At 36.6% G+C, this 27,867-nt stretch overlaps 2 protein-coding genes across 13 annotated transcripts in view; both read right to left on the bottom strand.

Moving 5' to 3' along the window:
• The window catches only part of PRPF39 (pre-mRNA processing factor 39), a 32,585-nt gene extending 19,806 nt beyond the window's left edge, over positions 1-12,779 (bottom strand). For all 6 annotated transcript variants that reach the window (XM_081548464.1, XM_081548463.1, XM_081548468.1 and 3 more), the window contains exon 1: positions 12,656-12,779. The gene's annotated coding sequence lies outside the window, so the exon portion shown is untranslated. The remainder of the gene's footprint in view (positions 1-12,655) is intronic.
• A 4,587-nt stretch (positions 12,780-17,366) lies between these two features.
• Positions 17,367-27,867, bottom strand: part of TOGARAM1 (TOG array regulator of axonemal microtubules 1) — a 75,866-nt gene continuing 65,365 nt past the window's right edge. For all 7 annotated transcript variants that reach the window (XM_081548475.1, XM_081548471.1, XM_081548477.1 and 4 more), the window contains 5 exons: positions 27,724-27,842; positions 25,844-26,033; positions 22,184-22,403; positions 19,125-19,211; positions 17,367-18,502 (listed from right to left, as the gene is read on the bottom strand). In XM_081548475.1, the coding sequence (XP_081404601.1) occupies positions 18,249-18,502; positions 19,125-19,211; positions 22,184-22,403; positions 25,844-26,033; positions 27,724-27,842 (870 nt within the window). In that variant the 3' untranslated portion in view covers positions 17,367-18,248. The remainder of the gene's footprint in view (positions 18,503-19,124; positions 19,212-22,183; positions 22,404-25,843; positions 26,034-27,723; positions 27,843-27,867) is intronic.

Raw genomic sequence — 27,867 nt, forward strand, 5'->3', positions numbered from 1 at the left:
TATTTGGCATTATCAAAGCCATCTTTTAAAAGCCTAAGTTAGCTATTAAAAGAATACATTAACTTGATTCTTGAGTTCTCCAGTAAGTCATAATCAGGTTTAGTAGTTTTTAACATTATAAATTAAATTCTATAACATATAAATTTTCCAAAATTTTGCCACTTTATTGTTGACTGAGCAAAAACTAGTTCTTTCATCTATAAAACAACTGAATATCGTGCTGCTGCTGCTAAGTCGCTTCAGTTGTGTCCGCCTCTGTGCGACCCCATAGACGGCAGCCCACCAGGCTCCGCCGTCCCTGGGATTCTCCAGGCAAGAACACTGGAGTGGGTTGCCATTTCCTTCTCCAGAATATTGTGCTAGCTCTCTAAAAAAGCAACCATATCTTGAATTCAATGCTTCTCAGCTAGCTAAGAATCTAAAATTTAATGTCTGAATTCTATCCTGCCACCAATCCTGGCAAACAGCAATATTTTTAATATCTGTCCTGGAGGCTAAAGGTAAAACTAATAAAACAAACTGTGGTAATGGACATAAATGTTCCAGAGGGAAATGCTTAACATAGCTCAAGGCAGACTTTTAGAAAAGAGAAGGTTAATACTGTTGAATATATTTATAATTTTTAATTCTAGGAGATTTTATTATAGAAGACATATATTATTTAAAAAAATTAAAGAGTGAATTTTAAAGTGAATAAATATTATTAAAAACATATTTATGAAGGAATTCCCTGGCAGCCCAGTGATTGAGGACTCGGTGCTCTCACTGCCAGGGCCCTGGATTTGATCCCTGGTTGGGGAACTTAGATCCCACAAGCCAGGCAGCCAGAAGAAAAAAGAAAAAAAGCACAAAAAACTACTTATGAAAGTTTTACCACCTAGATAGTTACTTCGTAAAATCTTTTAAATTAAGTCATCTTACAGTTAAAGCCATAAAATAATAAAGAATTATTATTTTTTTCACCATTCACTTCATCTCATCCATTAACAGTTTAAATGGAAACTGAATCATTAAATTATAGCGCATGTCTTTTTTTAAAATTAGGGATTATTCTCAAAACTAAACAGACCATAAATTTGATTTACTCCTAAACTACACTCCGAATACATAAGTAGTTAACACAGTACAATATAATTTAAAAGAGGATTAAAGCCTTAAAGGTAGTAATTCAAAGAAAGAAATCCAAGTGACCAATAAACGTATGAAAGGATTGTAGCTTTACTAACAAAGATGTGAATTAAAACAATGAGATATCAAATTGGCAACAATTAAAAAGATGTATATGGAAGACATTCATGGAAAATATACCAAATGGCAACTGTGCAAATTTTATGTTAGATAAATAATCAGACAAAAAGCATTTGATTAGAAGCATTCCCTGGAACGCTGTATTATAGCGAAAAGAGACGGCAGTATTAAGTACATTGCTTTAATAAATGCCATATGTGTACAATGAGATAATGAAAGAAATATGTGCACCTGTGTTAATATAGAAAGATATCTACTACATATATATTATATAGATGCTACACACAGATCTGTAAGAATTTATACCAAATAAAATATACTAAAAATATTAGTTGGTGTTAATGGTTGTTCTCCCTATATAACTGGGCTGATGCTTGTTTTTGTTCAGAGCAGCAATATACCTAACCCCATATAAGGATTATGAGATTGAAAGACATTTGCTGCAGAGCTCTTGTAAAGATTTTGCTTTTTTGATAAAAAGGACAGTCAGCAAATAGTGTAAGCTCTACCACTTTATTCTTACCTTGAATGTGAACATATTTGAAACAACCTACATTAACAAAGTCAAAAGAACTAGCCAGAAAAAATGAAGAAATGCCAGCCCTGACATCATCAAACTGCTAACATGACAATTTTATACTGCAAGAGAAAATAAGTCCCTATTTGCTTAAACTATTATCAATAGACAGGTTTTTCTATTACTTGCAGAAAAGTACATTCCTAACTAACCCACAAACAGTGCATGAGAATGTTCATTTTTCCATCTCCCCTCATTAGCATTAGGTATCAAGGAACTTAATTTTTGCTCATCTGATTAAAAATGAAAAACAGAAAGTACTACCTCATTTTGATTTGCATTTCTTTAACTACAAGGAGGCTGAATTTCTATTTTCATTTTTTTCTTAAATGCTACTTCACATCCTCAGTCCCTATTATCCATATATTCTTTGTGTGTGTATAGAGGGCATCTTTTACATTGTCATGGAGATTTGAACTCCAGAGTTTAAAATGCAGTATTATTATACTGCATTTCAAAATGCAGTATGAAGCAAAATTTCTCCCCCAAAAAGGATAAATTTAAAATGTTAAATCAAGTGAATCTGAGGCTGAATGCCACTGAAAGAATTAGTTATAACCAGGTAACTCTGGGGAGTATTTTTTTAAAAGGAGGTAGAGGGAAGACAAAGGGAAGTGGGGAGAGGTCGGGTGTGGACAAAAAATTTCCACTACTCGATGCATATCTAGCACTATATACTACATTCCTTGTAGAGAATGCACAGATAGTTATCATTCTAAGGCTTATGAACTAGTTGGAAAGAGATCAAAAACATGCAAAGCAATTATATAAAATTTCAAATGAAACAAGTCAAAATTTAGAGAAATCTATTGAAAATCATAGGCATCTAGCAAAACTTTATGAAACACAGAATTTCGTCTTCACTTTGAAAAGCTATGGCTTTTAGAATAGAAAAAGAATGATAAATTATTCCAAAATAGGAAATAGCCCACTTGACAGAACAATCTTTCTTATTAACAGCAGACAAGAAGATGGAAATTAGGATTGGTTCCAAGCCAAGGAGATAAGATTAATTAGAATGAAGAGGGCCTGCATTGGGAAAGTGAAATGAAAGTAAGCAGGGTAGAACAAGAGGAATTTGAGAAAAAAATAATAAACAATCAAATCTAGAAAAAAGTTTCTTTCTACTGAATTAATGACTATTGTCATAAACTTTTCCAGGTTTACCATTTTTGATCCTAGGAAAAGGCACAGAAGCTTTTCAACTTATTTTGGTCTCTTTTGTCCCCTACATTAAAGAAAAGACACTACTGAAGATTACTTTTCCAGACATAAATTAGTCATTATTTTGTGTTTATTTCAAAGCATACTGCCAAAACAAACAAAAAAAGATTGTTCATTGATACATTCTGAGTCATTTACTACCTACCCTATTCTAACTGCATACTTAAGTGGGACATAGGTTTTTTTCTGGAATCAGCAAATTTACCACACCCCTGCATCATCACAGACTATCAATTACTCCACACCCTGCAATTACAGTGTTACAAAAAGAGTTAAGAACATCAGCCTTATCCTCAGGGAGATCATTTTTCTGATCACTTCAAAAATCACAGGACCAAAAGAAAAATGCACTAAAGTTATTTTGAAATAAGTTATTCTAACATATACTTCATAATGTGGCAATTACTAACTAGTACCAGTATATTCTTAACGACAACCATTAACTTTGAACTTGTAGCATAAAATGGCAAAGGTGTAAAAAAATAATTATCAAAAGGAAGAAGACAACAGTGTGGTACTAGCATAAACAGACCAATAGAATAAAAGCATAAAGCCCAGAAATAATGTTGGACAAGGGTTACAAGATTACTCAATAGGGAAAAGACAGTCTCTTAAACAAATGGTGCTGGGAAAACTGGATAGTCACATGCAAAAAAAATGAAGCTAAACCCTTAACCTACAGCATATATAAAAATTAACCCCAAATGGATTAAAAACCTAAAAGTAAAGCCTAAAACTATAGAATTCCTAGAAGAAAAATAGGGGGAAAGTTTCATAAAAGTGGACTTGGCAATGCTTTCTTGGCTATGATACCAAAAGCACAGACAACAAAAGCAAAAAGAGACAAACGGAGCTACATTAAACTAAAACTTGTGTGTGTCAAAGGACGCACAGTTAAAAGGACGCAAGTTAAAAGGCAAATGGCAGAATAGGAGGATATATCTGTAAATCCTATATCTGATTAATAGTTAATACATAAAATACATAAAGAACTTCTATCATTGAACAAAAACTCAATTAAAAAATGAAAAAAATGATTTAAACAGACATTTCTCTAAAGAAGATACACAAATGGGCAACAAACACATGAAAAGATGCTCAATATCACTGATTAACATAGAAATACAAATGGAATTCACAATATCACCTCACACCCATTAGGGTGGCTACTATCAAAAAATAAATAAATAAAACAGGAAGTAGGTTTTGGCAAGAATGAGGTGAAATTGGAACCTTTGTGCACTTATGGTAGGATTTTAAGATGGTGCAACTGGTATAGAAAACAAAATGGGGTTTCCTGAAAAAATTAAAAATAGAACTACCATATAATCCAAAATCCCACTTCTGAGTATATATTCAAACTAACTGAAAGCCAGGTTTCAAAGAGCTATCTGTATATCCACGTTCACAGCCACACTATCCAAAACAGTCAAAGGACTAAGCAACCCAAATGTCCAACACAGATGAAGGAATAAATAAAATGTTATATACACATACAACAGAATACCATTCAGTCTTTAAAATGAAGGAAATCCTATCATACACTACATGGATGAACCCTGAGGAAATTATGCTAAGTGAAATAAGTCTGTAACAAAAAGACAAATACTACATGAGTCTACTTATATGAGGTATTTAGAGTTGTCAAATTCATAGAAACAGAAATCTGATGGTGGTTATGAGGGACTAGAGATGGAGAAAAGGGGAGTTGTTGTTTTAATGGGTATAATTTCAGATTTGTAAAATGAAAAAATTCTGGAAATCTGTCAAAACAACCATGTGAAAATACAGAACACTACTGAGCTGGACACTTATCAATGGTTAAGAGACTCCCTCAGGTGATCAAGTGGTTAAGAGTTCGAGCTTCCACTGTAGGGGGTGCAGGTTCGCTCACTAGTCAGGGGAACCAAGATCCCACATGCCTGCCTTGCTGCGCAGCTTTAAAAAAAAAAAAACCAACTTAAGGTCAATTTTATCTTATGTGTTTTTACTACAGCAAAAAAATTTTTTGATGGAAGAAGACAGCTAAACTATAATTCAATTAGAAAAGAGGAAATACAAGAGACTAGGAATTAGACTTTCAGTTCTTTCATTACTAGTACGGTAAATATTACAAGAGGGTAGAGAAGGGTGAGTCCTACTTCTCTCCCTTAAAAGGATGAGATTCTAGTCAGTGTTCCTTTCCTCACTTCGAAAGGAGACTAGTAATACTTACACTATCTGCTTCATAGGGCCGTTGAGAACACTGGATGAGATAAATGCATGCCAAAGTCCTAAAACTATAAACTCACATAAATGAAGATATCACTTCAAACAAGTTCCTGGAAAGTGTTATTCAAACTTAAGATGTTATACTTTGTCTCCTAGGTGGCTCATTGGTAAAGAATCCACCTGCAATGCAGGAGACCCGGGTTCGATCCCTAGGTTGGGACGATCCCCTGGAGGAGGAAATGGCAACCCACTCCAGTATTCTTGCTTGGAAAATCCCATGGACACAGAAGCCCGGTGGGCTACAGTCCACGAGGTTCAAGAGTCAGATACGACTTAGTGGCTAAACAACTTTAAAAATAACAAAGAAAATAAAAATGAACTTTACAGTGCATCTAGAATTTGTTGTGCAGAGATTTTAGGAGGTGGAAAAAAACCTATTGACTTTGACTTCAAAAAACTGGTGGTAATCAACACAGTATTCATCTGAAAATATTTTATTTCTTGACTTTTCAATTTCAGATCTTTTTTGCTATCTATTAGATAAAATATAGGTTTAGTTTTTATACCAAATACACATGCACAACTTTCCTCTCATGTGCTTCCAATGTAGTTCTATTTGGCTAGGATTAAATCAATATTCAGGTTTACATTAGTATGCCTATGTAAACATTTTTTTCAAGCTACTTGTACACTATAATCAAATTTCCTTGCTTCTACCTGTTTAAATCTATCACTTTCATATGCTTCACTGCCTTTGAAAACTGACTCCACATCCTTGAAGAGACCTTATAAAGGTCCTTCAAAACAACTGTCACTCATACTGATCAATTCCATTTCCCCTTCTGGTGCCATCCTTTCTGAAACCATCTAACTTTCTGCAACAATTTAGATTTGTTTGCTTATCTAGGTTTGTCTCTTCATTTTGATATAAAGAATTCCTTTCACTTATCCCCTGGGGTGAATCTCATTTATAACAAAATCTTTTTCTTCCTTGATTTACTCTCTCTTATAGAGAATCATTTCTCTAACTCTGAAAAAAGGTATGTGGGGTGAAAAAAGGTAAGACTTTCCAATTCTAAAATCCTCATGATTAAATGAGTATAAAATTCTAGAATGAAAATATTTTTTTCTTAAAAGTTTTGAAGCAATTTATTCACTGTTTCCTACCATCTGATGTCCCTGTTGAGAAAATCTGACATCATTTTTATTTCTCATCCTCTACATGTGACCCCTTTTTATCTCCACGGAAGCTTTAGTTTCTGTTTATCCCAGATGTTCCGAAATTGCATAGTGATGTTCCTTAAGATAAGTCTTTTATAATCCTTCTGCGAGGCATTCATTTGAAAGGCCTATTTTAATCTATTTCCATCACTCAGTTCTTGTTCTGTATCTATTATTTATTTGGTGATCTTCCCCTCTTGGTTTCCTCTGTTGGATTCACACCGCTCAGGTGCTGGACCTCCCGGACTGACCCTCTACTTATCTTTTCCCACATTTTTCCTCTTTGCCTTTCACTTATTCTACTCTGCAATAACCCTTTCACTGAATTTTTAATACATAAGCCAAATTTTAAACTTCCATTTCTTTATTCTCTGAATAATCAACATTCCTTTTTCACTGGTGCAGCATTTTCTGCTATTTCTATAATTTACTTTAAATTCTCTTGTTGTCAGCACTGTCTCTTCTGAGTGTCTTCGACTACTTGTTTTGGTCTTTCAAGTATATTGATCTTCAAACTTCTGTTCAAGAATAAGTATGAGGCAGTACAAAACAAACCAGACAAAGTTGGCAACGGGTGGGCTTCAGTGCAGGATGGCATTTTTTCTTTGGGGGGGGGTAGTTGCCATGCTGCACAACTCACAGGACCTCACTCCCCCAACCAGACTCGAACCTGCACCCTTAGCAGTGAAAACTCAGAGTCCTAACCACTGGGAATTCTTAGGATGGCATTCTTTGAGGGTAGAACCCATTAAATGTCAGTGTTCTACACTATTTCCCTTGGGTTATGTTTTGCCAAAGAATAATGGTTCAACTTGAATAAGGCAACAAGCATTCTGGGAGCAAAGAAGACAAACCAGGCTTGTGATCTCACCATTCAACACAGACTTTCTTTCAATTTCCCATTTCCACTAAGACCCTTCAGCCCTGCTCCACCTCCCACCAGCTATGCCAACTTCTCTGGTTTTACCCTCTTCAAATAATGAACACCCATTTTTTTGCTGGCTATACTAGATGGAGAAGGACAATTTAGCTGTGAACAAAACAAAATCCTTGCTCTCAAGGAGCAGACATTACAGTGGGGAGATGGAGGCTTTTTTCCCTAAGTAAATTTCTAATATATATGTGGTATCAAGTGCTAAGAATAAAAGAAAAGAGAGGATGAGGTAGTAGGGAAGCCAGTCATGTAGCTTTCTAGAGGAAGAAAATTACAGGCAGCAGAAAAGAGCATGTTCTGAGATAACTGCTTTGCTTGGCATGTTCACAGAAAAACAGGTCAGTAAAAGGCAGTATTAAAGGATTTGCTTAAATATCCCTCAATTCGACTTGAATTCTTTCTAAAATTTGTCATTACTAAGTATATCAAAGTAAACCACCTCATGTAAATACCTATTTTATTATTTGTTTTTTGCGACTTGCAGGATTTTAGTTCCCTAACCAAGGATCGAACCCATGCCCCCTACACTGGGAGCATAACCACTGGACTGCAGGGAAGTCCCTAAATGTCTATTTTCAAAAAGCAATGTTGGAAGAAAAAAAAAATGTCAAACTTCCCCAGCGGTCCAGAGGTTAAACATCCACCTGCTGCGACTTCCTTGTTGGTCCAGGGTCAAGAATCCACTTTGCAATGCAGGGGACACGGGTCTGATCCCTGGTCAGGGAACTAAGATTTCCACAGGCCGGAGCAACTAACCTGAACCCTTGAGCTCTGGAGCCTGTGTGCCACAACTACAGAGCCTGAGCACCAAAACTAGAGAGTCTGTGCACCGCAATGAAGATCTCATGTGCCGCAATTAAGACCTAACACAGCCAAATAAATAAATATTTGGGGGGAACAAAAAATTCGCTTGCCAATGCAGGAGACATGGGTTCAATCCCTGGACCGCTTCAATTCATGTCAGAAAGTATTCTGCCCATGTTTTCCTGTAAGAGTTTTCCCTCATCTCTTTTATAATCTTCCCTCCCTTTTGCTCTCAAAGTGTTTGTTCTGTACCCCTATTATAGCACTACTATAAAAATTGAAATACATAACAATTATTTGTCTTCCCCCTTCCCTTGGTCACAATGGATGAAGTATCTCTGCTGCTATCAATGCTCAAACTCTGAACTAATGACTTGGATCACTTCTCCCACCTATCTTCTCAAAAATGTTGCTTCTTAAATTATCTTCAAGCTCTCCTTATCAGTTTCTCTTAGTTTATTAGATTACTTCCATTACCCTTCAAATATGTAAAAATATCTCTTTTATATAACAATTTATAATATACATACTATAACTAAGCTTAACTTATAAAACAACCAAAGGAGGATTTAAATTTTGTTTCAAGTACAACAGAAAGAATATGAAGCTGTCTAAGCTTATCTCTCCTCTACACCCTCCTTGTTTGTTCAGTTACTAAGCTGTGTCCAACTCTTTCCGACCTCATGGACTGCAGCACACCAGGCTCCTCTGTCCTCCACTATCTCCCGGAGTTTGCTCAAATACATGTCCACTGAGTCGGTGATGCTATCTAACCATCCTGCCTCTGCTGCCCCTCTTCTCCTTTTGCCTTCAATCTTTCCCAGCATTGGAGTCTTTTCCAGTGAGTCAGCTCTTCGCATCAGGTAGCCAAAGTACTGGAGCTTCAGCTTTACCATCAGTCCTTTCAATGAATATTCAGGACTGATTTCCTTTAAGATTTCCTTTAGGTTTGATCTCCTTGCAGTCCAAGGGACTCGCAAGAGGCTTCTCCAGCACCACAAATTGAAAGCATCAACTCTTCAGCACTCAGCCTTTTTATGGTCCAACTCGCACATCTGTACAGGAGTACTGGAAAAACCACAGCTTTGACTGTACAGACCATTGTTGGCAAGGTGATGTCTCTGCTTTTCAATACGCTGTCTAGGTTTGTCACTGCTTTCCTCCAAGGAGCAAGTGTCTTTAATTTCATGGCTGAAGTCACTGTCCACAGTGATTTTCTATATCCTCCATTTACCCTTAAATTTGGATTCTTTATCACTACTCTGAGATTCTCCCAAAGTCCCAATCTCTTTGTTTATAAATCCAACTGGACATGTTCTGATTCATCTTTCTGATCTACTCTTCACTGTATCCAACAGTAATGATGACTTTCTCCTTGAAAGGCTCTCTCTTCTTGTCCTATTTCTAACATATCACATTCACCTAGTTTTGTTGTTTTCCAGTTCAGCTCATTTCAGCTTTAGGACCTTAGTGTTTGTAGTTTTCTCTGTCTTGTCTGGAATGCTGCCCCAACTCTCTACTCCACCCTCACTCTCCCACTCAAAGCCTTCAACCTAACTGAAGCCCTCGAACTAATCTGGGCAAATTTAAACATCCCTGCCTGAAAAGTATTCCCAGACCCTTCAAATTAGTTAGTTTCCCCCAATGATGCTTCCACAGCATTCTTCCATGGCACACAATCACACTTGTGATACTCATTCGATGTCTTTTCCTTTCTAGATTATAAATTCCTTCACAGTAAGGCTCAGGTCTACCGATACATGGAGATACAGTACACGTGGAGGTATAATACACACTTAATCCACTGTATAATAGGTAAAAAAGCATCGCAGTCTTCACCCTCCCCACCCAGAGTCCTAAACCTAGCTTATTACTTTCATAACAATTGGGAAGTTGTATAATAAAACACTTGGGTTAAAACCTGAATAGAACGGACCTAAAGATCTGGCCCAGTTACTTATTAGGGAACTTTGAGCATGTTACTTAACCTCTCTAAGCCTCATGCACAAATAATCACACATACCTGGCTATGAAGATTAACTATCCTTTTCATTTACACTGTTATGTTACAATATAATTATTTCCCCTTCTAAATAATGTTTTTCAAACTTCAGAATGCCTTGCACCAGCTTATTTTTTAAAGAAAACATACAGAATAGAAAAAAGAATCGGAGGGCATTGCATACATTAAGGGCATACTGTTGAAATACACACAGAATCCAACTACTAGATTATTGAACTGCAATGTTACATGTACATCCTATTATGGGCTGCAGTCAAAAAAATGGAAAAACACTGCTACACATAAATTAATTATTATTAGAATATTAAATTCACTGAGAACAGGATCCCTGGTTTCGTTCACTACGATGTCCCTAGAATCTGAAAGTGTCTAGTATACAACAGCACAATAAATGTTGAAAGATCAAGTGATATATCTGGTCCCAACTTAATTTTCCAAAGGTATTAATCCAACAGTACTCCTTATTGTCATTTACAGAGGACAACACACGCGCACATGCCTGAGCCTGTGCTCATGCTATTTTCTCAGAATAACAAAAATTTCCTTCTGTTCTCAACTCACGCCTTTTTACTACTTTGCACTTTCTTATATAAAACTGTATGAGATGTATAAAGTACACAAGTATAAGAGAAAAATGATATATTAAACGTGAATAAGCAGTACATGAAAAAGTACAGTGCTACATCATACATTTAAGTTTCAGTTCAGTTATGAGATACATTTATCATACCATCTTAACATTTAAAAGCTCTTTTGGAGGATGACTTAAATTAATTTTTAATTAAATTAAAAATTAAAAATGAGAAATCTGATCTATTACCTTACTATTTATGCTGACAGAGGTACCAAAATCATACCATTTATTATTCTTTTCATAAATAATCACTGGCTTTGGCAACTGTTTTCAAAGGCTGAGCAGAATGTTTATACAGATTGACCTTTTTCAAGTTTCCATATATTAAGCACTTGCTACATTCCAGAAACTGGACTTTATTTACATAAATGTTTGCACCATCTTCATTATTTTTTGGGGGAAAAAAAATCACCACTTGGCTGGAATTATTTTCTTCCCCCTCTGGCTATTTTTCAAAAAAATTTTTTAAATCCTGTATTTTATGTGGTATTATTTGCTAGCATACCACAGAAGGGTCTCTTCTCTCTCTTTTATTTACATTATTACCTAAGACTGATATAGTTTCCTGTGCTATACAGTAAGAACCTTGTTGTTTATCTATTTTATACATTTACTAATCTTTCTCTTGAAAAAAAGCCACACATACTTTCTATCATTTGATTTATAAGATTCTTTTTCGTATTCAATTATAGGTATGCAAGTAAAATCACTTTCAAATATCATGACACTAAAAAAATTCCGCTTTTCAATTCTCACTTCAAATATCTCATACTACCTACTAATTAGCCATCTTTGGTAACCCCTAATTATTCCAGAGTTCACAATTTTGAGAACTTGTCTTCTTTAGCAGAACTCCTTTCATTAACATTATCCCTACCAGCGGCCAAACAGTGGAAAAGTTCCAACTTCTGCTACTTTAGAATGGGGGGAGGGGAAGAATACACCTGACAGTATTTGCTTGTTTCTTCAATCCATTTACTAGCTCTCAGTACCCAAAATACTTAAGTTCCAATGCTTTTTCAGGCTTCAACCTTTACTACCGTAAAAAAGTGTTACGTATTTCTGAACAGGAATATTAAACAACCTTTACAACCGTAAAAAAGTGTTAAGTATTTCTGAAAAGGAATGTTAAACTGAAAGGTAATATTTTAGTTGGCATAAATATAGTACATAAAACTAACTGAAGATGTGATTTTTAGAACGAGAAGAACAGCAGTGTTGGTTTCTGGCTACAAAAGATAAACACTGGTTTTTCTGCTTCCATCCTATCCTGCCAAAAGCTTTAACTGATCTTTGGGGTGCTGTGACTCAAGAGTCCCACAGTGTGGCTTCAGTCAGAACGCGAAACGCGCCCTACAAGGCGCCTACACGTTTTACCCAATTTGTATCACATTCTCCCAAACCTCTGGGTCCCTTCCACTTCCAGTCGTCCCAGTCACACCGGTTCCCAGCTCTCGCGAAAGCATGGGCTTTAGACTTATCCCCAAAGCGCTTCCTAAATCCAAGTTGAGGCCCACAATTCCCCGCCCGTCCTAAAGCGCCGGCAGAGAAACGTGTGGTCTAAGAAAAGAAGCCTCGCACTGCTCCACCCAACAGGTGGGAATGAGAAGGGATGGACAGCTGGGCCGCGAGGCCAAGTCAGGCCTCAAAACAGGGCGGGAGAGGGAGGCCGCAGCCCCAGCGCGGCCTGAAACGAGGCAGGCCCCTTCCAGACCAGCGTATCAGCACGCCCCCCACCCCCCACCCCCGGCCAATTCCAAGGCGCCCACGCCAGCTGACCTGACGATGGATGCCACTGAATTCCATGAGCCACAGTCTGGGCCAGCTGAGTCGAAGATGGCACTTTAACAGTTTCCGTCCCAAAAAACACAGCAGTCGCCACCAGCACCACAGCCTCCTCGTCGAGAGCGCGGCGCGCATGCGTCAGAGCCCCCGGCGGCGAGGGAGTCACGTGGTGGCGCAGCGCTCAGGTCTCGCCCTCCGCGGGACGTGGCCCGGGCAGGCCCCGCCCCGCCGCCTTGAGAGCCGGGCCGCTGCTCCCACCCGGCGTTCCCTCTGCTTGGACATCCCAAACGGAAAGAGGGTTCCTAGGGCCTTTCGGTACCTCAGATCTTAAACACAGACCCCGCTCCGCCCCGCCAGAGAAAAATGCTGTTGTTCTTTTTTGGGCAAACAACTGAGGAAACTTCACCCCTCTACCTAAAAATGGACAGAAATTCAGCCTTAAACTCATAAATCTCACGATGATATTTGGACTCTGGATCCACCCAGGTTCCCTCAAGTGAAACAATAGTGGAGTTAGGGGCCTGAGGAGCTGATTATTAAAGTGATACATAAGATTATTCCCTGGGCAAATAAAGGCTGCATTATTTTGACAATCTTAGCCGTACTCTTCAGTTGTGCTTCCATACTAAGTTTAAAAAAATTTCTTTTTTTTTTTTCAAATCTGGCTTTTCCTGTTTCTTTTTCAAGATTCCTGAATTAACCAACCATTTAACAGGCAATCTCTTGTTCAAGATTCAGTAGTATCACAACTGGGCTGTAATTTTCTCCTCTGGAATCTGTCTGCTTCCAGAAATAAGTCTCTGCAAGATGATGTTTCCTGTCTCTAACTCTGTCAGTCATAAATCCCTTCACCAGCAAGGAGGTTTTGCATCATCCACAGTATTCACCTGACCTCTTGTCAACCACCTACCACTTCTTCAAGCGTCTCAACAGCTTTTTGCAGGGAAAATGCTTCCACAACCAGTATGATGCAGAAAATGCTTTCCAAGAGTTCCTTGACTTTGCATGCCAATGCAGGAAACACAGGTTCTATCCCTGGTTTGGGAGGAGCCCCTGGAGAAGGAAATGATAACCCTCTCCAGTATTCTTGCCTGGAAAATCCCATGAATGGAGGAGCCTGTTGGGCTGCAGTCCAGGGGGTTGCAAAAGAGTTGGACGTGACTTAAATGATTAAACAACAATAAGCATCAACTTAAAAATTTCCTTTTTGTTCATGCCAGCTGGATATTTTTTCCCTTTTCTCTGTCTTCCCTTTCCTCTTATCCTCTTGGTCATAGACCTAGTAAATTAAAACTGCACTTTAAATTCAGAACTCTCCCAGGAATTCCCTGGCAGTCCAGTGGTTAGGACTCTGCGCTTTCACTGCTGAAGGCCTAGTTCAATTCCTGCTGAGGGAACTTATATCCCACAAACCTGGCAGTGGCAAGTAAATAACAGAATGAATGAATTCAGAATTCTGCCTTCTCACAGGGGTCTGAAAGCATTACATTTATGCCTTCCCCACCAACTGCTTTTCCTCCGAGTATTCTCCATTTCAGTTAATAGTATCAGCATCCACGTCTCTATAGAGAAACTTTATTAACTTTGACTCCTTTATGTTCCAAATCTAAGTATGTCATCAGTTTAGTCAAGCCTGTCATGAGAGTACCTTTTAGACCTATTCTTTCAATTCTCAGTGTTTCTATTCTTTAGACCTTTTAAAATCTGGCTCTGAGCCCTGCCTAGTAAGTAGATCACTACCCTCTTTCCTGTTGAAACTTCTGGTAACCTCACAATGTTTTAACACACTGAAAAGGCATCCCTTATCAATCCATTAGGATGGAACACTCGATGAAATCCATTTGCCACAGGATGCCTTCGGATGGGTATTTCCACCCAGCTGTCTTCTACTGGTTAACATTTCAAATTTATTTAGCACAACCCTTGAAAACATTGCTCCAGAATATACTTCAAACATATATAATAACATTCAACATTTTATTCAAGTACTATTTATTCAGCGCCAGTATAGGTCAAGGCACCCAGGATATGCAGAGGTGAACAGCATATTCAAGACTGGTCATAATTTGGTACCACACCGTTGTCTTAATTTTACATAGCACTGAATCAAACATTCCATGCTCCAGTATTTAAAAAGGAGAAAAAAAAAGACTATTTTGCTAAACCTACAATTCACTTTAATCCCTTGACATTTATGTTTACCCCATTGTATAACTCCAAAAGAATTACACATTCTGTAAACTCCAGAGGAGTTTAAGTATGAATTAAGAGTTTAGGTACTCTTTTACAGTACACATTATGAGACTTTAATTCATTAATGTTAACACAGTACTTAAATGATTTTCCCTTCATTTGATCTATTTAACCTAACCAGCAACAAAGTAAGTAGGATTAGTTTATCTTGGCACTAAAGGTTTCTATAGGTTTCTGCCATCTTTCCTCAACTTCATTTGCTGCTGGGAAAATTAACTTTGTGTAGAATTTGAGTTTACAAATGCTTTCTCATACATAATCCCATGTTAATTTTGTACCTCACCCCAACCGCAGGATACATGTAAGGTTTAACAAGTAACAGTAAAACTGGGTTCCAAATCCATGCTTTCTAAATCGAAGTCTTAAGCTCTTTATAATCTGTTGCTTCTATTTCTTCTCATCTTCCTTCTAGTCATATCACTACCTTCCTAAGCACTTTGATTTTCACTGCTGCTGCTGCTAAGTCGCTTCAGTCGTGTCCAACTCTGTGTGACCCCATAGACGGCAGCCCACCAGGCTCCCCCGTCCCTGGGATTCCCCAGGCAAGAACACTGGAGTGGGTTGCGGTTTCCTTCTCCAACGCATGAAAGGAAAAGTGAAAGTGAAGTCGCTCATTGGTGTCTGACTCTTATCGACCCCATGGACTACAGCCTACCAGGCTCCTCCATCCATGGAATTTTCCAGGCAAGAGTACTGGAGTGGGTTGCCATTGCCTTCTCCTGATTTTCACTACTTTGTCTCTTTATTTTCTTCTCTTTACCTTACCTTTAATTTCAGATTTTATGCAATTTAAATTTTATTACACAGGCAATACATGTTGCTCATTTCTGAAAAAAATAAAAATTGCAGAATAATACACTGAAAAAATTAACTTTTTATCCAGAGATTACCAACATTATTCTCACATTGGTGTATACAATTCCAGTTCTGTCTTGTGTGTGTGTATATTTAATAAATAGAGACACTGTATGTATGTAGTCAGGCTTTTTCCCTTTAACATATTGTGAACAGTCCTGTGGTTAACATTTTAAATAAACATATGCTATCGATTCTGTTGGGTAAATATGCCATTTCAATTCTTTTTTTTATTTGCAGTGCTGGTGGGGTTTGACTTTATCACTGCTTGTAAAAAAATTTCCTTTATTTCAATTTATTTACACCTTCAGCTTTTCTTTAGTTCCATCAGTCTCCAATTCTTTTTGACTTCCAGATTGGTAACAGTTCTTGGCAATAGAATGCTAGACTTCTGCATGCTCAGTATCAACAAGTTGCTAATATAGAGAAAAATATTTAAGGTGTGAGACTCTGTTATGGATACTTTATTTGTAACAAGAACACACAGATTGCATGAAGTTTCCACATTATTAAGTCATATACTTACTGTACTTTCTTCAATGCAAAATTCAAACTCTTTTATCTACTGAAAATAATGGATGACTAACTTTATGCATAAAGTAGTGTTCTTGTTTGGCCTCAAATCTAAAATTTATCTTCAATATATCCAACAATTAGTTTAACTTTAGTAGGCACATTTGCAATGAAACAAGGGCAATGGTCAAAATTAATAAAATTTAGAATCTGTAACTATTTTAATAATAAGTATCATAAAGGGTGAAGCAAAATTTAATGATGATTTCAGAGTTACAAGTGAAGTCAAAAGTCTAGGCCAGGTGCTCTGGCAAACTATGTCAGAGACCCAAGCTAAGAACTTTTTTATATTTCTAAAGGATTGTTAAAAAAAAACAAAGAGCAAAACAAAGAATATGCCAACCTCTGAGGCTTATGAAGCCAAAAATACATATTTTCTGGTGCTTTACAGAAAATGTTTGCTAACTTTCGACCTAAATAACAGGGGTATAATAAAATACATTTAGAAGAAAATGAATTTTAGATGTATGTAATTATAAAAGTGTATATAAATACAGGAGAAGTAGCCACATCTTTACTCTCCTTTCAGATTAACTTCACGCTTTTTTTTTTTTACTGTTGTGCTCAGAAATTAGATTAATACAAAGAACCACAATTTAAAAAGTAGCCAAATACATTAGAAATGTATACATTTGTTAATGACACAAGAAGTGATAAAGAATGAAGATAGTCTACAATTGTACTAAAGTGATCTTAGAGTAAACGACAACATAGAATCACAGAATTTCAGAGCACCTTAATTTTAGGAACCTTAAAAATCATCTAGTCTAGTCTTCACAGGTCAGAGATGAGAAAACTGAGGCCTGTATCTGGCAAGTGGCTAGTGCAAGTTCAGAGAGAATTTTTTGTAAAACTATAACTACAACCCAGGTCTACTGTTAGGTCAATAGAGATAGGTCAAAATTGCATCAAGTATAACAGGTGAAAGTGATAGGTCAATACCTGTATAGGTCAATACCTAATATATATATTTCCCATTTTAATATACATTGAAGTTGGAAAAATAGGACACCTCTCACACATCTACAGAAATAAATCCTTTTATTATATAACATTCCTTTTCTTTTTAAGATGCATACAGTACTTGTAGCCCAAGAATTCTGAGAAAAGCTAGAGAAGACCTGGCACTATACTTGAGAATTATACAACTGGGCAGCAAAGTAACACCTTTATAAATGTCAGGACATATAGAAATAAAATGTAGTGTTTGCACACAAAAATAGGGAAGTTACATTCAACACGTTTTCTTAAACGTGCATTTAATGTTTAAATGTTTTCTAAAACTTTGGTCATCATGCTTTATTATAACTTTTAAAATTTGACAATTATGTAGATGATTAAACCCAACTTGTAAGCAAAGATTTCACTTAACACAGCAGCAAAAGCAAGCTAATACTGCACAATCATATTAGCAGACTGATTTCAGAAATACATGTTTTTCACAAATAGCACATAAAACATAGTTTGTGATAACACAGTTCAATGACTTTTCTTCCACTTCATAAAACAAGGGCTGAGTAATGAGACATAGCAAGACATGATTACATAACAAAAAGTATATTTTTAATTAAAAGTCTAATTGTACATATAGGGCAACAAATTGCAGTTTTACAGAATAGTGCAAATAAGTGGGTCTTTTCTCAAAAATATTAAAATTGGATTCACTCCACATGCCTCAGATTTCATGAGCATTACATTATATTATTTTAGATTTTTGTGTGATGGGTGCAAGTGATAGGGTTGATGTAGGACAGATGTGTACTCATAGGCTGCAAATAAAAATAGTTATTGACTTAATTACAGGATGAGAAGCGCAGGCACTGAAAACCTAACTTTAACAAAGTTCCATTTGTCATCATGTAAACAGTTTTGTTCATCATATTTCATCAAAGACTCATAATTCATTTTAAATTGTCATATCAAGCAATTCTTCTAAACTCTTTTTTATATGTGATGGCTGAGATGCAGCCTGATTTAACAGATTCTGACCCATCTGTGTAAAAAGTGCTTTTGATAATTTAGCTGTGGCTGTTCGTATATTTCCTCCAGCTCCAGGCAAAGAGCCACTGTTTGTCATGTTCCCTAAGAGATGCCATAAAACAACCAACACTTTCTGTTCTGTGGCATGGGGCTTCCTTTGATAAAGTTCCATAACAATATCTGAAACACAAAAACAGTAAACAGTGAGGATTTAAAAAAAAAAAACAAAACAAAAACAAATTCAAGTTCTGAGAATTAAAAAGCATATAAAATAACCTAGGCTTCTTCCCTGACATTTGTGCTAAAATGTTCAGCATCTTAAAAAAAGTAAGGCCAGAAACTTTGCTCCCAAAGATTGGGATCTTCAAGTATTAGAAATCTATATATGACAGGCAAAAGCAGTAAAAACAGAAATCAAACCAAAAATTCATCTCAATGTTTTCCAAATGTAGTTTAATCAAAACATACACATTTTAAACTCCTGGACCTTTCATTAAACACAATTTGAAATAGCAGTTTTCTATGTGTACCAATATTTGACTTTAATATCTTTTACTGATCCTGTTTATTTCTCCTAACAAGATTCTTTTACTGGGGGAAAAAGGAATAAAATTCTTTTGAAGACAATTTTTCCGGTAAAAGTCTTAAAAGGTCTTTTTACAGATCATTATACAATTTATTTCTACTTCACAGATAATGATATTGAGCTTGGTAGCTATCCTAAAATAGAGTTGAAATACCTATCAGTGTATCCTTACTTAATCAACTATTTCTTAAGAAACAACAATTGAAAAATTTTTACCAGCAAGCTTTTCAGTCATATCCTGTTTTGCCTTTCCATTTAAAAACTGGGCTTTTGTGCAAAATGGCTGTAGAAGTAAGTAATTATCTAAACAAAAAGAATAACACAGAGACACATTTTTAAACAGTTATAAGATCTTATTTATTTTCCATTCATAGCATAGAAAGGAAAAAAAATCATGTAAATGAATGAAAATGTATTAGAAAGATTTAGTCTACATAGTTAACAACTTTAAAAAATTCTCTATAAAACCTTAATACAGTAATATTCTTACAGCAAATAAAAAGTAAAAATACCTCACAGAATATTAAAGGAGCTATCATATGGTATAAAAAAGAAAAAGAACTACCTATCTCCTAGGCATCTTATTCCAAATGACAGTATATAGGTTTATCAAACAAAGAAAAAGAAACAAAGAATTGAAATTTGGGAATAGTTTTTACCTTCATTGATTTTTTTCAAATTTTTAATTTTATAGTTTCACAGGAAATATCAAAGATAGTACAGAGAGGCCTTGTGTACTTTCAACCAAATTACATCTTTCATAATTATAGTATACATCAAAACAAGGAATCTGGCATTAGTACAGTATGTGTATATAGTTCTATGTCATTTTATCACATGTGCAGATCTGTGAAACTATCACTACAGTTAAGATACAGAACTATTGTATCACCACAAAGATCTATAGCTATACATATACTGACTCCTCCTAAACTGCTGTTAAACCCTGATAGTCACTAATTTGTTTTCCATCTCTGCAAATTTGTAATTTTGAAAAAGTCATACACATGGAATCCTACAGCAGGTGACCTTTTGGGGTTGGCTTTTTTCTCTCAGCATAATGACCTTGAGATCCATCCAAACTGTTGCATGTGTCTATAACCCATTCCTTTCTACTGCTAAGTATTTTATGGTATGGATATATCAAGTTTCTTCACCATTAACCCACTGAATTATACTTAGGCAATTGACAGTCTGGGGCGATTACAAACAAAGCTGCTATGAACAATCATGTACAGGTTTTTGCATGAACACAGATTTCACTGGGGAGAAGGCAATGGCACCCCACTCCAGTACTCTTGCCTGGAAAATCCCATGGATGGAGGAGCCTGGTAGGCTACAGTCCATGGGGTGGCACAAAGTCGGACACGACTGGAGCGACTTAGCAGCAGCAGCAGCAGATTTCACTGCTCTGGAATAAAGGCCTAGGGAAACAACTGTTAGGTAAGTGCATGCTTCGTCTTTTAAGAAACAGCCGAACAATTTTCTAAAGTGGCTATGATTGTTTATTTACATTCTCACCAGCAATGTATCAGATCCAGTTTCTCTGCACCTTGTTAGCATTTGGTGTTGTCACTATTTTTAATTTTAGGTGTTTTAATACTGCTATGAACTGAATGTTTGCATGCCCCACCCAACCTTATACCTTGAAACCCAATCCCCAGTGTGATGGTGTTTGAAAGTGGGGCTTTGGGAGAGAAAATTAGGTCATGAAGGTGGAGCCTTCATCAATGAGATTAGTGCCTTCATGAAAGAGGCTCCAAGAGCTCCTGTCCCTTCCACCATGTGAGAACACAGCCAGAAGATGGCCACTTATAAATCAGGAAGAGGGCCCTCACCCAACAACAAATCTATTGATGCTTTGATCATGGACTTCCCAGGCTTCAAGAACTGTAAGAAATAAGTATGTGTTGTTTTTAAGTCATCCAAGCTATGGTAGTTTGTTATAACTACCCAAAAAGACTAATACACTTGCATAATGATCATGGTCTTAATTTGTATTTATATTTCCTTAGTGACTGGTGATGTTAAACATCTTTTCAGGTGTTTATTTTCCATCCATATAACTGTTTCCTTCATGTCTTTTGCCCATTTTCTAAATAGGGTTTTTTTTTTTTTAATGTTGAGTTTTAAGAATCCTTTCTTTCTCTCTCTTTCTCTTAGCTGCACCATGTGGCTTGTGGGATCTTAGTTTCCTGACCAGGGATCAAACCTGGACTCCCTGCAGTGGAAGTGCCAGGGAATCCCCACAAGTTCTTTATATATTCTGAAAGTGAAAGGTGCTCAGTTGTGTCCAACTCTTTGTGACCCCGTGGACTGTAGCCCGTCAGGCTCCTCTATTCATGGAATTCTCCAGGCAAGAATACTGGAGTGGGTAGCCGCTTCCTTCTTCAGGGATCTTCCTGGAGGTGGATTTTTTTTTATCAGCTGAGCTACCAGGGAAGCCCCTTATATATTCTAGATAAGCATATGTATCAGATACGTGGTTGGCAAACATTTTCTGCAAATCTGTAGTTTTTCTGGAAGGATAGCTGGAATGATGGCATCATAGAGGACGACTTGTCCAGTTACTTACAAGCTAAACTATAGAAACATGGTTCTAGGATGGAGACCTCATAGCATTCTAAACAGGTGCTGAAGCAACCTAAACGTGAACTGCTTACTAAATCCTAGAAAAGAGAGCCCAGGATGGGACATTTAAAAACTGTATTTATTTCACTATCTATTTGGACTTATTTTTGCAACACAAAAATAAATATTTTGATCTAAAAAATAAAAAGTCTTTTGCAAAGTAAATGTGAAGTAAATGTGATAACCACTACATTACAGAAATGGAATGCAAAGGATATGTTTTAAATTTTGATGAAGTTCAATTTATGGACTTTATATAGATCATACTTTTAATGCCATGCTAACAACTCGTCACCAAGCCTAAGTTCTAAGGATTTTCTCATATATTCTAAAAGTTATACAGTTAACTCTTGCATTTAAGTCTATGATCCATTTTGAGTTAACTCTGCGTCAGGTGTGATGTTGAGGTAGAAAAATAAGAACTGAAAAGTTAAAAATAAAGGTAGAGAAAGTCAGTTTAATGGAATGGTACTTAATCACTAAAAATAATTAAAACTGCTACTGAGAAAATTTAAAAAATTTTATCACAACATTAAGTGACAAAAATTGAATAGCTAGGTTTTTGGCATTTTAGAAAATGTGTAGAATGAGAAAGCACAAAAGTAAAGCCAAAATAATTTGAATGCCAAAGTGAGATTTCTTACCTACATGCTGACTCAGTGCCTGAACAACATTGGTGGCAGCAGCATAGATGCCTGGATTCTTGGAATTCAGATTGTTATCTACTATTGCTGGGATTAGCATGTTGATTATAGGAGATAAGTTGTCTCGAAGCAAAGGAATCATTTTGTGCATTGTTTCTAGAGCCACCAGGTTTACTTTACTATTGGAATCATGAAGCCGAGATTTAAAAGCATCAAAGATCTGAAAGTAAATTGGTAAATTAAAGTGAAATAATGTTGATATCTATTATATTTAAATTCCTAATGGCATTTCATAGTATTCATCCTACTAAAGTATAAATGTACTATTTAAAAACACATACACACATCTTATTTAACTTGGACTGAGATAATAGGAACTTCATAAAAATTTGGATGCTAGTGTCCAATCTTCTTACAGCAAAAAGAGAAGGCTTCAAAATTCACCTAAAAAGAAATCCTACTAAATTAAGGTTGAGAAATTTGGGTCAATAAAAAATGCTGTTTTCTGAAATGTGTAGGTTAGTTTAGCTAACTTTAAGAACTTAGAGGTTTCTATTCTTATCTCTATTTGTAACAGAAGTAGACATGTAGGTTTTACTAGAGATTTGACCTAGTTTCAGATTTAAGTTTTTATTATTACTTCTTAACCTGAGTACTTAAACAATACAGCCTTCCTCTTCTAATTCTTCAGTTCAGTTCAGTTCAGTCGCTCAGTTGTGTCCGACTCTTTGCGACCCCATGAATTGCAGCACGCCAGGCCTCCCTGTCCATCACCAACTCCCGGAGTCTACCCAAACCCATGTCCATCGAGTCGGTGATGCCATCCAACCATCTCATCCTCTGTCGTCCCCTTCTCCTCCTGTCCCCAATCCTTCCCAGCATTAGGGTCTTTTCCAATGAGTCAACTCTTCACATGAGGTGGCCAAAGTATTGGAGTTTCAGCTTCAACATCAGTCCTTCCAATGAACACCCAGGATTGATCTCCTTTAGCATAGATTGATTGGATCTCCTTGCAGTCCAAGGGACTCTCAAGAGTCTTCTCCAACACCACAGTTCAAAAGCATCAATTCTGCGGCACTCAAGCTTTCTTCACCGTCCAACTCTCACATCCATACATGACCACTGGAAAAACCATAGCCTTGACTAGACGGACTTTTGTTGGCAAAGTAATGTCTCTGCTTTTAAATATGCTATCTAGGTTGGCCATAACCTTCCTTCCAAGGAGTAAGCGTCTTTTAATTTCATGGCTGCAATCACCATCAGCAGTGATTTTGCAGCCCAAAAAAATAAAGTCTGACACTGTTTCCACTGTTTCCCCATCTATTTCCCATGAAGTGATGGGATCAGATGCCATGATCTTAGTTTTCTGAACGTTGAGCTTTAAGGCAACTTTTTTACTCTCCTCTTTCACCTTCATCAAGAGGCTCTTTAGTTCTTCCTCACTTTCTGCCATAAGGGTGGTGTCATCCGCATATCTGAGGTTATTGATATTTCTCCCGGCAATCTTGATTCCAGCTTGTGCTTCCTCCAGCCCAGCGTTTCTCATGATGTACTCAGCATATAAGTTAAATAAGCAGAGTGACAATATACAGCCTTGACGTACTCCTTTTCCTATTTGGAACCAGTCTGTTGTTCCATGTCCAGTTCTAACTGTTGCTTCCTGACCTGCATACAGGTTTCTCAAGAGACAGGTCAGATGGTCTGGTATTCCCATTTTCCACAGTTTATTGTGGAAATTTTCCACAGTTTACTGTGATCCACACAGTCAAAAGCTTTGGCATAGTCAATAAAGCAGAAATAGATGTTTTTCTGGAACTCTCTTGCTTTTTCGATGATCCAGTGGATATTGGCAGTTTGATCTCTGGTTCCTCTGCCTTTTCTAAAACCAGCTTGAACATCTGGAAGTTCACGGTTCACGTATTGCTGAAGCCTGGCTTGGAGAATTTTGAGCATTACTTTACTAGCTTTTGTAAATTCAAGATATAATGAAGTAACTGCTGAGCAATTTAACTATGTCAGGTGAGGAAAGAGCTATTCTGTGAGAATGAGACTATTAACTAATAATCCATGATATACATCATATATAAGTGTTAGTGTTAGTCACTCAGTCGTGTCCGACTCTTTGCAACCCCATGGGCTGTAGCCTGCCAGGCTTCTCAGTCCATGGAACTCTTCAGGCAAAAATAATGGAGTAGGTTACCATTAGAATTTAATGACTAAATTACTAATGGAATCAACTGAACCAAATTCTGATGAAGCATAAGTAATCTATGCTCTGGTACCACTAACATTTATTACTGTTTCCCTTTCTATTGCTTCTAGTCTTCCTATATAAGCTATAAAATATACAAATGCCTATTTATAAATATATATTAACATAATATATAAAATTAGCACAAGTAGATCTCTAATTTACATATGAAAATTTCATTATTTATTCCAAAGTAATATCAAGTCAGGCTGGATGAAGCACAAGTTGGAATCAAGATTGCTGGGAGAAATATCAATAACCTCAGATACGCAGATGATACCACCCTTATGGCAGAAAGTAAAGAGGAACTAAAGAGACTCTTGATGAAGGTGAAAGAGGAGCATGAAAAAGCTGGCTTAACACTCAACATGCAAAAGACTAGATCATGGCATTCGGTCCCATCACTTCATCGCAAATAGATGAGGAAACAATAGAAACAGTGAGAGACTTTATTTTGGGGGGTTTCAAAATCACTGCAGATGGTGACTGCAGCCATGAAATTAAAAGACGCTTGTTCCTTGGAAGAAAAGCTATGACCAACCTAGACATCTTATTAAAAAGCAGAGACATTACTTTGCCGACAAAGGTCCATCTAGTCAAAGCTATGATTTTTCTAGTAGTCATGTATGGATGTGAGAGTTGGACCATAAAGAAAGCTGAGCGCCGCAGAATTGATGCTTTTGAACTGTGGTGTTGGAGAAGACTCTTGTGGTACAACTAGTCAATCTAAAGGAAATAAACCCTGAATATTCATTGGAAGGACTGATGCTAAAGCTGAAACTCCAATACTTTGGCCACCTGATGCAGAGAACTGACTCATTAGAAAAGACCCTGATGCTGGGAAAGATGGAAGGCAGGAGGAGAAGGGGACGACAGAGGATGAGATGGTTGGATGGCATCACTGACTTGATGGACATGAGTTTGAGCAAGCTCTGGGAGTTGGTGATGGACAGGGAAGCCTGGAGCGCTGCTGTCCACGGGGTTGCAAAGAGTTGGACAGAACTGAGTGACTGAACTCAACTAAATATCAAGTCTCTTAAATGCCCTAGTTTTTAAAATACTGATTGATTCACTCAATTTTTTTTTTTTTTTTTTTTTGGCCCCACTGCATGGCTTTTGGGGATCTCAGTTACCCAACCAGGGGCTGAACCTGGGTTATGAGCGAAAGTCTAGAATCCTAACCATTAGGCTACCAAGGGACTCTCTTACTCAACATATATATTTACTGACTGCCAGGTTCTGAGAACTCTGAGATTATAAAGCTTTCAAGGAGTCACCATCTAGTGGGAAGAGTCAAAACTTTTCCCTAAGTTTTAACACTTTAAAATAATATATATATGTAATATTAAGAAATAAGGCAGTTATTATACTGATGAACTTTATTAACTATGGATTTTGACGGTCCTTACCTTCACAATGTTTCCAACAACAAGCTCTTGATTGTTTTCAGTATCTGATAAAAGCTGCTTAATCCCATTAATACGATCACGAAAATCTTTTGCATTTAATAAACCTGTTATGACTTTAATGTACTCAGCACTTTCTAAGGAATTTCGAGGAACTGATTTTCTGGTGATTTCACGAATTTCAGTTACCTCTCTAAAGTGAAACAAAGGTAAAACACAAACATAATAAATAATTATCATGTATTCACTTTTTAAAAATTCACAAGATAACCCATAGCCACAATACTTGTGTTGGGGGTCCCTAATATCTCTGCTGGGTTTGGTAATTTGCTGGGAGGACTCATAGATTCAGCATGTAGTTTTACTCATGGTTAAGATTTATTATAATAGAAGGATATAAAGCAAAATCAGCAAAGGGAAAAGGTGTATGGAGTCAAAGTCTGGAAGAAACTAGGGTCCTTTTCCAATGGAGTCACACAGTATAAACTTAACTCCTCCAGCAACAAGCTATGACAATACATGTCAAATGTTGTCTACCAAAGAAGCTGAGAGGTGCGGTACCCAGAATTTTTAATGGGGACTTGTTCATGATTGGTCCTCTACCTGGGACATACCAAAATTCCCAACTTCCAGGAAGAAAGCAGTTCTTCACAATGTTTGTCCAAAACTACAGTTTGCCCAAATAACAGAGGCACAGTAAACTACTCTTATCAGTTAGAGAATGGTGGGGAATCCTCCTGAAATCCTAGTTACCCGATGCTAGCTAAAGGCTAACCTCTCAAGCTGAACTTTCTATCTCTGTTCTGGAAGTAACCTAGTTCCTATAGTATTTTATTTCTCTCTAAAGAACTGTTTTAACATTTCTTGCAAAGAAAATCTAATGGCAACAAATTCCCTCATTTTTTGTCTAAGCAAGTCTTTGTTTCTCCTACACTTTTTTTCTTCCAGTTTTATTGAGATGTAGCTGAAATACGGCACCGTGCAAGTCTAAGGTATACGAAGACTTGATTTACATATTTCATGAAGTGATTATCACAGTAACTTTAGTGAACATCCACTATCTCATATAGGTGCAAAATTAAAAGAAATAGAAAAAAATTTTAATAAATAACTTTTATTTGTTTTGAGGACTCAGGACGTACTCTCTTAACTTTCACATACAACATACAGTAGCATTACATTCAGGGCATATAGTACTCTCCTCTGTGAACTATACTTTAAAGAGTGAGGCTCCAAAACTCCATGGATTTTATCTTTTATAAAATTTATTATTCAAAGATACACAAACACAGAAAATATGAACGATACCTATGCATCTACTCATATAATTTTTAATGTTTAAAACATATTTTAAAATACACCAAAGAGATCATAATACTTCTGAGAGATTTTTTAAAACTATATAATCAATCTATTAAATACTTCCTAATAGTTTAAACAGGTTACACAATTACATATACAATTATATTTAAAAAAATTTTTAAAGTATTTCTTTTTCTAGTTGATGGTTATTACAGGTGATTGGTTATACTCTTTTAATGCTTGTATTTCATACAGTTTTTTTCTCCCTTAACCATAACTATGTATTACTTTTATAATCAAGGGGGGAAGTAAAGGCTATAAATTGAAAAAAATTAAGAGTTGTCCAAGACAGGCCTAATATTGACAAGTTCAATAACTCTGAAGTTTTACTGTAGTTCACGTAAAAGCAAGGTGCTGTGAATAAGTAATTGCCTTGTTAAATCAAATTATCTCATATTTTCTAAGTCCTTACCAACTTTCAAAACTCCATTAAATTTTGACAAACACCCCTGGAATAGTTCATGAAAATATTCAAATGAGACTGCCATGAGACCATCATCAGTAGGGAGTAATGATTTTACCTTTCAACTGAATTGAAAGCATCCCTAGAAACAGATGATGACCTTGTACTTCCAACACTGCCAGTATGAGATCGTCTTCCTTTTGCTGAAGGAGTATCTAGTGGTATCTCTCCCAAACCCTGTAAGTAAAGAAAGGCAGTGCAA

This window comes from Giraffa tippelskirchi, chromosome 12 (genome assembly GCF_054371585.1).
Source record: "Giraffa tippelskirchi isolate mGirTip1 chromosome 12, T2T-mGirTip1v1.2.pri, whole genome shotgun sequence".
NCBI classification, from domain to species: Eukaryota; Metazoa; Chordata; class Mammalia; order Artiodactyla; family Giraffidae; genus Giraffa; species Giraffa tippelskirchi.